The sequence below is a fragment of the Lycium ferocissimum genome, chromosome 4 (genome assembly GCF_029784015.1).
Source record: "Lycium ferocissimum isolate CSIRO_LF1 chromosome 4, AGI_CSIRO_Lferr_CH_V1, whole genome shotgun sequence".
Taxonomy (NCBI): Eukaryota; Viridiplantae; Streptophyta; class Magnoliopsida; order Solanales; family Solanaceae; genus Lycium; species Lycium ferocissimum.
The window spans coordinates 74,839,908-74,856,277 of record NC_081345.1 but is presented as its reverse complement, the minus strand read 5'-3'; the positions used below and the strand labels follow the sequence as shown (position 1 = coordinate 74,856,277).

Below are 16,370 nucleotides of genomic sequence, written 5' to 3'. Positions count from 1 at the left end.
GAATATAATCGCGTATGGACGGTATGGAGTACTTGATGGATTAAATCACACCATAAACTTGTACAAAATAGCCTTGGCCGAATTAAGGCGAAGGAAAGATTGCATATATATGATCTATTCTATTACAAGTGTTCTTGGAGAAGTCAAGCAACCCCCGTGAGGATGAGGATATGCCATTTATAGTGTAACTTCTTCAAGTCTCGTACAATTGTGAACCGATAAACTAATAATTTCAAGGACGGATCGTACGTATTTGGTGGGATTGACCGGCGCCGTCCGACACACGTTTGGCCGAGGTAGCGGCCCGTGCGACACGTCACCGGCGCGTAGTTCCCATTCGCGGTTATTCGGACCAACGGCCGTTCGGGTCACGGCCACGAATGCTCGAATCGGAGGATGCGGCCGTTTCGATCACGGGGAAGCATGAGACTCGTTCAAATGCGAGGTATAGCGTTTTCCCGAAAAGGATCGGGTAGCATCTGGTGTGTTCTCGTCCCTCTTCCATCACCGGTGAACCTTACAACCGGTCGGGATCATATCCGGTTTTCCCGTATACAAACATGGTTGTCTAAGATGGATACTTACATTCCCTTTTGCCTACATTTTTTCCTTCTGCTCAGCTTTCTCACGAGATTTTCGCAAAGAACATGCATGGCAACCCTGGATGTTGAAGAGGATGACAATACTCAGTAATTTGTCTAATTTTCACTTCTTAGTAGTGAGGAAACTTTAAAGTCACAAGAGAGATTCAAAAAGAAAAACCAGAAAAAAAGAGGAACTATAGATAAACAAAATTATTGAAAACAAAATTGAGCAAGAAAAGAGAGTAGTAGGAAAAAGAACTCACCAAAACGCGGCACAAGCGCAATAAACAAAGAAAACTTGCACAAATAGCTTATCAAATCAGAGAGTTCACACCATATTTTATTCAAATAGAGCAAAGATGGATAAACATTGAAAGAGTAAACATCAAATCCTAATTTTACCAATAGGTAGTGCAAACAATAAAGAAAGATTGCAGGATCACTCAACAAGTCAATGACCAAAAACTCGAGAAAGGGGAGACTGAAAGAATTTGTCTAAAATTGAAAAGGCATACAGAGGTCTAAGCGAGAAGAATAGCAGAACATGGCTTCGCATTGATGTTTGAGGCGCACACGTGTTATGTAGGGTTGCAGTACATATGTCCTTAAGAAATGATGCAGAATTACTAAATAACCCATAAAGGGCTTCATTATTACGGAATTGACCTTCGTCGTACCACCAAACTTCCACTTATCCACTTACTAGATGGTCCGTGCCCGTGCTCAGCACGGGCTACGGCTAACATTATCGTACAAAAGAAGTCCAACAAACATTGAGAAAGATATATTTATACTTATTAAATTATTAGTAGTAAGATTATCAAAAAAGAAAAGAAAAGAAAACAATACCATCAAGGTGATTAAATACTAACATAATAAGCTGCATACAATATATGCTCATTTGCGGAACAAAATCGTACATTTACATTCTTGAGCTTGCTTCCATCAGAATGAGAAAGACGAACAAATCACGTGAATGTTGCTAGTCCCACTAATACAAAGTTGATGCCCCGATTGGATGAAATAAACATTTTAGCAGCTGTAATTTAACAACACATACTCTCATCTTGGTATTCACCAAAAGAAAAGAAAATCAAGCATTAGAACCAGAACATAACATGTCAAACTCTATGATGATCAATTCAAAGCAAAAGAGTAGAAGGGCAAAAAGAAAAGAAGCTACATCAAAGTGCCATGTAAAGTTTATACATGAAGTTTGAAGGGCTGAAAATATAACAGATTCTTGTTGCTCATCTGACTCCTAAGAGTAGTATAGCATTGGCATTTCGCTTCCACTACAAAAGTTTAAATCTTGAATGTAGAAACTTAACTGGACAGCTATTCAGTCAAAGCCAGAAGAGGAAAACTGGAAATATGGCTTTGGTATTTTCCTTCTCCACCCAACAAAGTTAAGTGTTAGTTAATAAACATTTGTTGGATTTTCTGCTATACCATGGTAAAGAAGTCAAATTCATATTGACATGATGCATTGATGATAAATAAGTTACCTGAGTAACAACACAAGCGAATAACTCATCCTTGAGAGCTAGAGGTAATAATAAGCATGTAATACTTCTTCATAATGTAACATGCTAGAAAGAATACATGCTCATAATTCTTCCTGCCATTATGCAGGAATCGCTCATCACAACATGAAGTGTAACATCTTAGAACATGATTAGTCCTTTCCGCCTACGATTCAACGATATACTATGACCAAAATATTTAGTAGGTGCAAGAAAGTAAAAACATACTATGGTTCAAGCTATTGAGAAAGCAAATCACTATAGTATTTAGTAGTACATTCTAAGGTTTACACCAAGGCAGTGAGAAAGAGAGTAGAAACAAAAAAGAAAGGAAGAAAGAGAAACAGACAATTAAAGAAAAATAGACAAGGAAATCAACAGATACAGTATACGGTAGTTTTTTAACAGTACCAGTTGGAGTAATGCTTTAAGAAAGAAAATTTGGAGCACCACATTATGAAGCAATTGTAAGAATTTATGGACTTCCGCATATATACAAGTAATAGTTGTATGTTATTAGCTATCATTAGAAGGTTGGCCCTCATCAAAAGTGATCTACTAAAGACTAAAATATATGGGCCTAATTAAATACCTCATAAAGTATGGGTTACTATGTGTAGATACCCGGTTGTAGTTTCTAGTTTAATGATGGGCTAAACTAGAAATTAACATAACTTGTGCAATTATAAATAAGGGGTTATGGTCCCCAAACCGCATCTAGGTTTTCTTTTCCGATTTCCCATTGTCAGTGAAGAGTAAGCGGCTTACGTCTAGGTTTGGAAGGCCAAAGACCGCTAGTTGACCAAATCCGGTTTTGTCATGGATTCAGGTACGCTTCCGCATCTAGTTTTACATTCTTGATGTTTTGACATGATAGTTCTTGAGAAGAGATGAAGAATTTCATCTTAAAGTTATTTAGTTCTTACAATTGGTATCAAGAGCCTATATCATGTTAAATTATTGACAATCAGTTTTGATTTGAGTTTTGCGTAATATTAGTTTTCGTAAAGAATATAATATGGCCGCAGTTAAAATTGTTTTCTGTTTCAAGATGAGAAGCCTACGTCTGGGACTATTTTATTACTTTCGTCTCAAAAGAGAATTTGCAACTTCGGATGAATTTTTGGATCTAATGTTTATCACTTGATTTGTGCTCGCAAACAATTTTGCTGCTATGTGATGATAATTTTTTAATTATTATTATACCCAGGATGAGCCATGGATTCAGATCTTTTGGTGTATTCAGTTTTATTTTTAAAAAAAAAAAAGGATTGGTTAACGTTTGCTGATTGCGTAATTACCGCTAATTGCTGCGTCTAATTTTCAAAAGGAAGTTTGACTTCCCTTTTAAATCTTGCTACCAGATTTGTTAAGGCCAATTTTGATTATTATATGTGTCCATTTATTTAGATTGCCCTAACATATATTTTTGGCAATTTAACAAAAGAAAAGAAAATTGACAGTCCCTATTTTCGGTTAAGAACAAACGTGAATCTACCTACCATTACGTATTTTTTGATTTTTGGTTTTAGGTGCCTCTTTTGCATCATATGTTTGCTGCCATGAATAATTAATATGACAACTCTCTAGATAATTATTTTTTGGTAGTAATTCAGTAATAAAAAAAATAAAAAAATTCAGCATCTTTGGCGTAAATATAAGGCCCACACTTGTCTTTAAAATTTATATTTTCTGTTTTGGTAAGTTTGAGTTTGAATATTGGTATAATTATGTATTTTGAGATGAATAAGTTGAAGCTAGATGTTGCCAAAGTGACCTCTCTTGTGAAGATTTATTTGTTTTAAAATATAAAAAGTTTGTGTGTGTAACCTATGTGAATATTGATCGGCCCAAAGGAAGGTTAATATTTAATAGAATTACATGTGCATTTTGTGGTAATAAACGTGTGATAATTATTTGATTTTACGTGTGAATAATTAAATCGGCCCAAAGGAAGATTTATTATTCGACATGTTCTTTTATTATCAGTGTTTGATCACTACGACAAGATATCACTTACAAGTTAATATTTTGTCCAAAGATGAAATGTTAATGGAGTGCTAGGTATCTTGAGATGGGGTTTACCTTTATTCAAATTTATTTTTAATTTTGATATAAACCTTATGTGAGTTTATTTTGTAATTATTCTTTGATTCAGCTGAAATTGAAAAAGTATTACTGCCAACATCAATTCCATTCCCATGCTAAATGGCACCAACTTCAAATCATGGCAAGAGAACCTTAACATAGTTCTCAGAGTCATGGATCTCGACCTTGCGTTAAGGACTAACTCTCCACCACCTCTTACAAACAAGAGTACCTCTGATGAAAAGAGGGAGATGGAAAGGTGGAAGAGATCAAATCGCATGTGTATGATGATCATGAAGAATGCCATTCCAGAATCATTCAGGGGCACTATGTCTGACAAGGTTAAGACGGCTAAGGAATTTATTGCTGAAATTGAAAAAGTATTTGTCAAGAGTGAAAAGGCTTAAATTGGTACACTTTTGATGTGTCCGATTTCAATGAGGTACCAAGGAAAGGTAACATCGAGGAGTACATCATCAGAGATGTCTCATCTTGCTTCAAAGTTGAAAGCACTTAAGCTGGAACTCTCTGAGGACTTGCTAGTGCATCTAGTTTTAATATCCCTTCCATCACAGTTTAGTCATTTTAAGGTGAGCTATAACTGTCAGAAGGAGACTTGGTCTCTAAATGAGCTCATCTCACACTGTGTTCAGGAAGAGGATAGATTGAAGCAAGAAAAGACAGAAAGTGCTCACTTAGCCGTTGTTCCAAAGGACAAAAGAAAAGACAAGAAGAGAAAGAATAAGGAAGTTGCGGATATGGCACCACAGAAGAAACAACATAAGGAACCATCTACAGATGGTTGTTTCTTTTGCGGAGCTGCAGGTCATAAGAAGAAGCAGTGCTCTAACTATCACGCATAAAGGTATGCTTCTTAATTTTGTTTGTTCTGAGGTTAATTTGACTTCAGTACCAAGGCACACATGGTGGCTAGATTCTAGTGCAACAACTCACATTAGTGTGTCTATGCAGGGTTGCCTGAATTGCCGAAAGCCTAATAATGGTGAAAGATACATTTACGTTGGTGATGGAAAGTCGGTGGAAGTCGAAGCAATTGGAACCTTTAGATTATTGTTAAGAACTGGTTTTTATTTGGATTTGAATGAGACTTTTATTGTACCTGTTACGCCCTATTTTGAACAAGTCCAAGATAGTTTGCAACTTCCCAGTTCTTCTAACTGGTTTAAAAAGGGTTAGAGTCGCCACCTTATTTTTGAGGAAAAAGAGGAAACCTATATGTATTTATGTGTCTACTCCATTTTTAGTCCACGAAACCTATGAAATTATAGATAAGGGTTTTATTTACCCCGAGGGGAAGGTATTAAGCATCCCTCGAGCCGTCAAGATAAATTTTAAACTTAGTTTAACTGAACAATAGACAGGGATTATCTGTCTGTTTATCATTATTATTACCTGCTTTCAAAATATTGTGATTTCATTAAAAGCTACACTAGGTGATTATATGTTAAGTATATACAGTGTATAAAAATGTATTTATACCAAGCATCAAGTATTTATAAAGAATGTATATTAAAAAAAGAATATATAAAAGAGTATAAAAAGAATGTACCTCATAAGTATAAAAGTGTATCTGTTGGTTTAAAGAACGTATATCCGTTAGTAAAGAATGTATACAACTATATAAAGAATGTATAAAAAAAATGTAAGACTATGTAAAATAAATATATCAAGGATATAAAGAATATGCGTCTATGTATATTAAAAGAATGTATGTATATTAAACATATAAAGAACATATTTCAAGTGTAAAAGATTGTACATCAAACCTAAAATGTATAAAGAATTGTATAACTAGGTATATTAGTGCATAAAGAATGTAAAAATAATTTACGAATATTCATTGGTGTAAAGATTTTATATAACGAAATTATTCAGAAAAGTGAAGTTTATTTGACTTGTTTCTACCGTTTAGTTAAAAAGAGAGTTCATTTAATAAATATCCTATCAAAAGAATAAGAAACAAAAATTTAGTAAAATGTTTTGGTAAAAAATAAGCATAAAGAATTATGTATGAAAAATGAGTGAAAAGATATAATGCCTTTTAAAGAATAAAAGATTTGTAAATGGGCGGCCTAGTATTACCTAGCATCAAAAATGCGGATTTAACTTAACTAAAATACGTATTGGTGTATACGAGAAAATATAAAATGTACGCAGTATTAAAAGTGTGTAAAGAATATATAATAAAGGATGGACTAGTATTTTTTGCCTAAACGCCAAAAGTGTGAATTTATTTGGCAAAGTATTCATACCAAGTCAATTTAATCTATTTATGAAAGTATTGAAAAATTTTAAGTTAAACAAGCAAGGTGACAAGTAAATAAATATATCAACTCGTCATTCCAAAAATAAAGTTCCACTATATTACGAGTTTATGTTTTATACAGTTATAAAGAATGCGGAAAGTAAATACAAACAGTGATTCGGGTTCCTTCCGAGTATCGTCTTCGAGATGTGTCTCCGGGTACCTGTATAAACACTTAGTAAAAGTGTTAGTAAGAGAATAAATAACTATCGAATGAATTAAAGAAATAATTAATAAACTTAAAATAAAAACCCATCTTTTGTACATGGGAGGCCTTGGAAATCGACGGAAATTTCTTCATCGGCCATTTGGGTTTAGTATTCTCCCAAATGAGTTTAAATAAATGGTAAAAAAGGATAAAAGTGTCGTTGGCCGCCGGGAGTATTTTCTGGGCACAAAACAAACATTTCTTTTTTACTAAAAAAAGAATGCTAAAAGTAGTCTAAAAAAGCACAATAACTTAGCAACACAAACACAAAGATGAGATGCAGTTCGTCGGCAAAATGTAGGCATTAAACTAGCATGAAAAGGTCCAAAACAAACTTAGAACAAAGCAGCGAGCAAGAGCCAAAGTCGAAGCTCCGACGAGAACATAATAATGAACATAGTAGCTTCAACGATAACGGAAATTCGCCGGAGATTAAGATCAGGCCAAGCATCTAGAATCAAGCACACCAATAAGAGATTGTACGAGTGAGAACGAAAAGACAATAACATAGTATAAAGGTCGTCGTCGGCGCTTTGTTTTCCTCAGCCAGCTCCATATTTCCAGCATAAATCAGTGGAGAAAATGATATGGCAATACAAACACATATATACACAAAATATACGGAACGAAAAGAGGTCAGAGGCCATGTCGTGATTCCGTCTAGATTTGTACGTTTTCTGGTGGAAAACCTTAAAAATCAGAAACACAAAAATGAAAATATGAGAGGAAAGGAGCGAGTGGGAGCAACAACTGGTGGGGTCGTGGTTGCTTACTGCTCCAGTTCACTGGAGCAGCGAAGAAGACGAAGGGGGTTGTTTTGGTGTCGTTTGGTTCATGTTTGGAGGTTGTTTGGTTGGAGGAAGATTTTGCCCAGTTCGTCGGTGGCTGATTGTAGCCCATCGGAGCAGTGATAGGGAAGAGGGAAAGAGTGAAAAGGACTGCTGGTTGGTTGCGGCGTGGTGGTTTGTGGTTGCTCCGGTTCATCGGAGTTGAAAGCTCCTCGTCGGAGAAGAGGGGAAGGGGACAGGTCTGTATGTATGTTAAGAATAAGAGAGGGAGAGAGAGAGTGGTGGGGCAGCTGCCGGAGTTTCACCGGATTCTGGTGAACTCACCAGAATGATAGTGAAGAAGAAAGCTGTTGAGAGTGAAGAAGGAGCTTTTGAGTTTATGAGAGAAAATAGGGAGAAAACTAAAAGATCCTAAACAAAAGATCTGAAATTATGTACATGAAAAATAGAAATGCCCCCCTCCCTTTTACTTATAATATAACATGACCCCATTTATTATCCAAAAAATAAAAGAACGCCACCCCTTGTCCCCTTTACCCCTTTTAACCCTTGTTTAAAAATGTATTGACCAATGGATGAAGAACTCAACCCATCACTTCAAATGTCACCTTTTTAAAAGGTGACAAGATCTTGATTTGATCGAATTTTTTCTCCGCATTTAAGATTAACTGCTTCGGTTTTTCTATGTACTGACGGACTATACTAAAATATAGTTAACTAGTACATGTATGAATAATAATGTAAGTATAAAATATAAATATTCATGTATAAGATACGAAAATGTACTGTTATAAAATTAAGAAACAATTATTAATTGCACAAAAAATGGCAGTATTACGCTGTACATGTGCAAAAATAATGATTCTTAAAAATGATAATAAATTGATAAAATTCCTGAAATAAGGATAATTATCGATAAATTGGCAAAAAATGCAAAAACGTGTAAAAAAGTTATTTTGTACTCTTTGAGGAATCAGGACCACCCGAAACGTTAATTTTAAGCACGTTGAGCCAAAATTAGGTGTCAACAGTACCATCTTTTAGATGGAATTTGATTTCCATTTCAGCTTTGGACAAATTTGGTTATTGTTGTTCATTTGGAAATGCAAAATTTAGTCTTTCTCATAATTCAAAATTGGTTGGATCCGGTTCTTTATCAGGCTACGATAATCTATATTTAATTGACACAATTGTTTCGTATAATGAATCCTTGCATGTTAATATAATTGGTAATAAACACAAATTAACCGGCGAGAATTCAGCTTCGTTGTGGCACAAGAGATTAGGTCATATCTCCAAAAGGAGAATTGAGAGACTTGTGTCAGACGGTATTCTCGTTCGCCTTGATTTTTCAGATTTTGATATATGTGTAAATTGTATTAAGGGGAAACAAACAAATATAAGGAGATTTGGAGCCAATAAGAAATCAGACATCTTAGAACTTATACATACTGATATTTGTGGACCATTTCCTATGGCTTCTTGGAATGGTCAACAATATTTTATAACGTTCACAGACGACTTCTCAAGATATGGCTACCTTTATCTCATTCATGAAAAATCGCAATCACTGGATGTGTTCAAAAATTATAAGGCTGAAGTTGAAAACCAACTTGGCAAAAGTATAAAAAGCGTTAGATCTGACCGTGGTGGTGAATACTACGGTAAATATGATGCATCAGGTGAACAACGTCCAGGACCATTTGCAAAATTCCTAGAGCAATGTGGTATCATCCCACAGTACACCATGCCGGGTTCGCCCATTATGAATGGTGTTGCTGAAAGACGAAACAGAACGCTTAAAGATATGGTGATAAGTATGATTAGTCATTCTACCTTACCTGATTCACTCTGGGGAGAAGCATTAAAGACCGCAACATATATACTCAATAGAGTTCCGACTAAGGCAACTAATAAGACCCCCTATGAGCTTTGGACAGGCAAAAAAGCCTAGCTTGAATCATTTGCACATTTGGGGATGTCCAGCTGAGGCAAGGCCTTATAGGCCAAATGAAAAGAAACTGGACTCAAGGACAATCAGTTGCTATTTTATTGGATACTCTGAAAGGTCTAGGGGTTACAAATACTATGATCCCACTACTAAGGCTATTTTTGAGACAATTAATGCGCGGTTCTTCGAGGATGTTGAGTTTGCTGGGGAAGAAAGAATAAAGGACTTTGTCTTTGAAGAGGAGTATGTTGAAATTCCTTTAAGTATTCCTCTAGTTGCTACTGACAATGCTCAGAAATAGTCTCCCATACCTGACATTGTTTAAGAAGCAACTCCAGATCAAGGCAATGTCCTTGAACAAACTCTATAACCTCAGGAACCAATGCCATCAAGAAGATCCACTAGAGAAAGGAGAAGTGCAATTCCAGACGATTATATTGTGTTTCTCCAAGAACATGAGGATGACATTGGAGTGATGGAAGCTGACCCAATCAACTTCCGTCAAGCCATGGAAAGTTCTAACTCTCAAAAGTGGATTGATGCAATGAATGAAGAGATGAAGTCCACGAAGGACAATGACGTGTGGGAGCTTGTCCAATTGCCTGAAGGTGCGAAACCCATTGGTTGTAAATGGATATTTAAAACCAAGAGGGATTCGAAGGGTAACGTGGAGAGGTACAAAGCACGTCTTGTTGCTAAAGGCTTCACCCAGAAAGAAGGCATTGATTTTAAAGAGACTTTCTCTCCGGTTTCATCGAAAGACTCTTTTAGGACTATAATGGCATTAGTTTCTCATTTTGATCTTGAGCTACGTCAGATGGATGTCAAGACTGCATTTCTCAATGGAGACATTGATGAAACAATTTATATGGTGCAACCAGAAAATTTTGTATCTTGTGATGCAAAGTCAATGGTATGCAAATTAAAGAAATCCATCTATGGGCTTAAGCAGGCGTCTCGTCAGTGGTATTACAAATTTCACCAAGTTGTTGTCTCATTCGGTTTTGAGATGAATCTTGTTGATGATTGTGTATACCACAAGTTCAGTGGGAGTAAGCATATTGTTCTGGTTTTATATGTTGATGACATATTACTTGCCACAAAAGATATAGGCATGTGCATGAAACCAATAAATTTCTAGCAAAGAATTTTGAGATGAAAGATCTTGGTGATGCAAGTTTTGTATTATGAATTCAGATACATCGAGATCGCTCTCGAGGTATTCTTGGATTATCACAGAAAGCCTATATTGAAAAGGTACTAAAGAGATTTGGCATGCAAGATTGTAAACCAGGTGATACCCCTGTTTCTAAAGGAGACAAGTTTAGTCTCAAACAATGCCCCAAGAATGATTTTGAGACTAAAGAAATACAAAAGATTCCCTATGCTTCAGCAGTAGGAAGTCTGATGTATGCTCAAGTTTGTACGCGCCCAGATATTGCGTACATTATTGGGATGTTGGGCAGATACTTAAGCAATCCGGGAATGGATCATTGGAAAGCAGCCAAACGAGTTATACGATATTTACAAAGAACAAAAGATCACATGCTCACATACAGAAGGTCGGATAAGTTAGAGATTATTGGATATTCAGATTTCGACTTTGCTGGGTGCCAAGATAGTATGAAATCTACATCAAGCTACATTTATATGCCTGCTGGAGGGGCTGTTTCTTGGAGAAGTGTTAAACAAACACTCGTAACTTCTTCCACCATGGAAGCTGAGTTTGTAGCATGTTATGAGGCATTAAATCAAGGATTATGGCTGCGTAATTTTGTCATAGGGCTGCAAATTGTGGATGGAATTGAAAGGCCAATTAAGTTATTTTGTGATAATAAATCAGCAGTCATGTATTCCAATAACAACAAGAGTTCAACAAAGTCAAAGCAAATTGAGATTAAGTTGCTGGTTGTTAAAGATAGAGTTCAGAGTGGTCAGGGGTCTATAGAGCATACTGGAACAAACTCCATGGTTGCGGATCCACTTACTAAAGGACTACCACCCAAGGTCTTTCATGAGCACGTTGCTCATATGGGTGTCATGTCATTTGAGGATATTCAGTTTTAGTGGGAGTTTGTAACCTTTTTAAATGTTCTTTTAAAATAGACATATTACAGCTTTCAGTTTATGTTTACAGTTTATGGTTTTAGTTTTCTTTTGGACATTTCTGTAGAAATAAAGTATTTGGTTTGTTTCCACTCTGACTTGTCTTCAGTAGGACCAGTTGGAAATAGGCATGCTTAGATCACATAGCATGTAATTTTCGTGCTGCACATCTATACTTGATCTATGTCATTTGGTTATGTTAGTGTACATGATCAGGAAAGGTTTATTTACGATTAATGTAATGAAAACCACCTTGGTTCTACATTGACATGATTGATGGACGAGATTGTTTGGAGGTACTTCAGATTATGATAGCAATTATTTTGAGCTCATATGGTGACATACAATTATAAGGTTATAAATTGTATATATGTGTAGTCCAAGTGGGAGATTGTAAGAATTTATGGACTTCCGCATATATACAAATAATAGTTGTATGTTATTAGCTATCATTAGAAGGTTGGCCCTCATCAAAAGTGATCTACTAAAGACTAAAATATATGGGCCAAATTAAATACCTCATAAAGTAGGGTTACTATGTGTAGATACCCGGTTGTAGTTTCTAGTTTAATGATGGGCTAAACTAGAAATTAACATAACTTGTGCAATTATAAATAAGGGGTTATGGTCCCCAAACCAGACCTAGGTTTTCTTTTTCTGATTTCCCGTCGTCAGTGAAGAGTAAGCGGCTTACGTCTAGGTTTGGAAGGCCAAAGACCGCTAGTTGACCAAATCCGATTTTGTCATGGATTCAGGTACGCTTCCGCATCTAGTTTTACATTCTTGATGTTTTGACATGATGGTTCTTGGGAAAAGATGAAGAATTTCATATTAAAGTTATTTAGTTCTTATAACAATATCAAACAATGGTTTCAACTGATTTTGAGAAGCAAGGATTGAGACAAAGAAGGCAAAACAAGGGCCAACTATAACTTAAAGATGGACAAAAATTCATAGTTAAGTCTTGCTGAAATTTTGTGTCGTTAGGATCATTAAAGGGATAAATTCCAACCATCATCACATATAATATGACCCCATAGGTCCAACCATCTTCCATCTTCACATTTAAATAATAAGATATATCTTAAAGTTCAGGTTAACAGATTAATGCATTAGGTGACTATCGTCTTCCAAAGGTCATTATCATACCTTTCCATTGTACTTTTTTCTTGCTAAGACTTCTGGTACAATATAGGTTGGAGTTTCTACTGTGGAATTGGGTTGAAAATGCAAGCCGCGGAATAGATAATCAGATAAACCTGTCAGGAACTGAACTAAGAAAGAAACCAATCCCACCATAGATCATAGTTCTGCTTCACTTCCTTTTTTTAATAAGGTAAGTAATTTCATTAATAATGGGAAAAGCTCCATATACAATTAGAGAATCTATATAAAAGGATTGTCAGCAAAAGACACTCAATCATCTATACAAAAAGAATCTCATGGGTGCACGAAAACACAGGGTCATTGCCTTAGAATAGCAAAAGTCGCATATTTTCAGACATGGTCTACAACTTTTATATAACAATATATTTTCTAACTCAGGATCAGTGCAGCACATTTATTAGATCAATTCAAAAAAACAATCACAGCACAAGCTCATAACCCAAGAGTAACTAAAGCTCCACAAATAAACTAATTCGAATAACTAACATAGATTCTATAGACTGTATACCATTAAGTGACTAAACTGGTTCCTGATATAAGATGTTGAAGAACCTCACTTGAAGAAAAATAATCACATATAGGACAATTTACATCAGTAAAGAATAAGTTCCAGGATAGGGCAGTGAAAAAAATTATCTAATAAAATTCTAGTGAGAATGCCGAAGAATAAATCCTAAACCCCCTTAGAATAAATCCTGATAAACACCCTTATTCACATAAACAAAACAGAAACACTTAATCTTGACATAACATGAATAAGGTTATTTGCATATTTATCGTTTTTACTTCTTTATATTTTGTAATAGGATAGTAAAACTGAAAGAAGAGAATACAAAAATTATGTAACTACTTAGTAATTAGGATCAGCTTGGGATACTTAAAGGTGTGGGGAACTCATTAGAATTTTGAACTGAATTTCTTTTAGCGCAATGTTTAGTAACAAATAGCCAGCAAATATGGCAACATATAGAAGAAGAAATCCCATCTTGTAAATCAAGTACAGGGAACATAACAATCTGCACCATGTGGTTCTCTGGAAGCCCCCCAAAAAAAGGTAGATTATAGCTCTAAGTTTAGTTACTTGACTTTTGAGGAATTATAATTTGTTACAGTGAAGTTAGCAAGGTGAACTTCCGGCACAAGAACATGAACTTTTTATATAAGGTAAAGTTATATATATGTGTGTCAAAGCTGGAATAGACTACAAAAGAACATAACAATCTGCACCATGTGGTTCTCTGGAAGCGCCAAAAAAAAAAAGGGTAGATTATAGCTCTAAGTTTAGTTACTTGACTTTTGAGGAATTATAATTTATTACAGTGAAGTTAGCAAGATGAACTTCCTGCACAAGAACAAGAACTTTTTATATAAGGTAAAGTTATATATATGTGTGTCAAAGCTGGAATAGACTACAAAAGAACAAGGATTAGCTTAACTGGAATCGTTTTTAACTAATAGAAACCTAGGCTTGGCACATACATGTTTGCAGTAAATAGTTAGCAAATATAGCAAATGCTTTGGCATATTCCTCCATTTTCTCCAAATGGACAGTACTTTGTAAACTATATAGAAGAAAAATAATCATTCACTATAGAATGTTAGGGTAAATTTGTACAATCATAAGCATGGCATATCATTAGAACTACTTCCTAGAGAGGAGCATGTCATGCCACTAATATAGATCCTTTGGAACATCGCACAAAAATAAACTAACTTATTCTCATATTTAAATAGACAAGTATATTTGAAAAAATGTAACTTGATGTTCCCTACTAATTAAGAATATGAACATGGAAACTGTGAACTTACCTCAAGGGCATTTGGAGAGAGAGATTAAAGAAGAGTCCTCTTAAGCCCCTGCCAAAGCAAGATATGGGTTAGGTTTACAGAGAGATCAATGAGAGGAAATAAACTTCAACAAAGTTGACTTCAAATGGGAAGGTCACTTCCAATGTATATAACATGCGAGTTTTACTATATTCTTACCATTTCAGTAAAATAATAGTAACAGGCAAGGTTTACTATTGATTTATCATATTCTTGCCATTTCAACCAAAAAAAAAAAATGGCATGCACGTGAAAATGAGGCACAAGAACTTATATGCACTGACTTAATTACGCAACAAAAGAATCCAAAAGAAGGAACTGCTAACAAATGAACATTAAACTAATTAACAAGAAGTTGCAATAGGGAAATAAATGAAAAAATGAAACCTCGACAGAGAAAAAATGCAGCAAAATTATGAAATCAACAACCAGAACAAAGAAATTGCAAATCCAATATAAGAAGTAAGAGAGAAAGAGGAAGAGATAATACGGAAAGAGCAATTGAAGAGAAAGAGCTCTCCAATATGTGCAATTGAAATAAAATACAATCAGTTGTTTTACCAATCACCACCAAAGTAACCTAGGAATTGTTACTAATTTACTGAGAAATTGAGAAGTTCATTCCTTACCTCTTAACTATGAGCGAGTACTTTCCATTGTTGGAGTCATTTTCTTCTCCTGCTCCTCCTTCTTCTTCTTCTTCTTCCTCCTCCTCCTCCTCCTGCTCCTCCTCCTCCTTCTTCTTCTTCTTCTTCTTCTTCTTACTATTGAACTTAAAAAGAAAAACCCAATGTGCAATTGGATACCTTTCAATTATTTGGTCCATCTCTAAAAATTCTTAAATTATCAATTTTAAAACCCAAAGATAAAATCTCGAATTCCTTAATGAAAACAATAATTAAGCGAAATTACCAATATGCAACACTTGAGGAATAAAAAACTAACCAGAAATGAGTAAGAACAGATAGAGAAGCTAACATGGATATAAGAAACAACGAAGCAGAGTTCAAACTAATACCGAGTTCAGAACCAAAATTTATCCAAACCAAATAAACTTAAAGATGATGATGATCCAAAACGAGCAAACTCCTAGAGAGAGAGAACTAAAGCAAAAAGGGTGAGAGAGGGAGAGTGATGAAAGAGCAGAAGCAACAGTGAAGAAGACATTTCTAGAATGAACCAACGGATGCGTGTTTACTGAGAATGGACGCAGTCAAGTTACCAATTCGCCCATACACTAACTCAAATTTACCGAAATACCCTTCGTCGTACCCAAACTCTCACTTATTAATAGTTTAAATTAAATATAGTTATAAAAACACAACCAAATGAGCAACTCAAGCTACACAGTTAACGTTGTAATAGTGGCAAATTGTAATAACAGAAGTATATGACAACTCTAACTACTCATAGCCATTACACCGACTTTACATGAAAAAAATCAACTTTTTAAATTTTTTTGTGCTAAACAACACTAGTCTATGATGATATAGGCATTCAACTGTTCGTTTTAAGGCTAGTTTTATGATAAGTTCTTTGAATTTCTCCAAAAATATCTCACCCATGTCGTATCTCCAAAATGTTCTTGCGCACTCCGTGTCGGATTCTCCAAAAATACACTACTTTTTGGGATCCAAATGACGACCCATTACATTTTTTTAAAATCGGTGAACTTAGGTTTTATGTACCCAAGATTTTTTTTTTCAATAACTTGAACTAGCCATTAGATGAAAACACTTAACATTGTTCAACACCAGTGGTGTGACAACAAAGCATTATAGAGATTCAAACAAAATATA

General features: G+C 35.1%; 1 protein-coding gene and 1 long non-coding RNA gene across 5 annotated transcripts in view; both read right to left on the bottom strand.

The window, feature by feature from the left end:
- Window positions 1-1,175, bottom strand: part of LOC132053648 (uncharacterized) — a 4,997-nt gene extending 3,822 nt beyond the window's left edge. Inside the window, exons 1-2 of the long non-coding RNA XR_009414200.1 lie at window positions 848-1,175; window positions 586-660 (exon numbers count right to left, since the gene is read on the bottom strand). This is a non-coding gene — a long non-coding RNA (uncharacterized LOC132053648). The remainder of the gene's footprint in view (window positions 1-585; window positions 661-847) is intronic.
- A 5,354-nt stretch (window positions 1,176-6,529) lies between these two features.
- Window positions 6,530-16,099, bottom strand: LOC132053645 (uncharacterized). 4 transcript variants are annotated; one of them, XM_059445747.1, is made up of 4 exons: window positions 15,201-16,099; window positions 14,554-14,601; window positions 14,224-14,306; window positions 6,530-12,836 (listed from the first exon to the last, which is right to left on the bottom strand). In XM_059445747.1, exons 1-4 carry the CDS (start codon window positions 15,395-15,397, stop codon window positions 12,721-12,723), a joined length of 444 nt encoding a protein of 147 aa, XP_059301730.1. In that variant the 5' UTR covers window positions 15,398-16,099; the 3' UTR covers window positions 6,530-12,720. The 4 variants fall into 4 exon arrangements, 3 of the variants coding, with proteins under 3 accessions (XP_059301730.1, XP_059301731.1, XP_059301732.1); XM_059445748.1 differs by having other exon boundaries at window positions 6,530-6,687; XM_059445749.1 differs by lacking the exon at window positions 6,530-12,836 and adding an exon at window positions 13,886-14,086.
- Window positions 16,100-16,370: the final 271 nt, after the last annotated feature.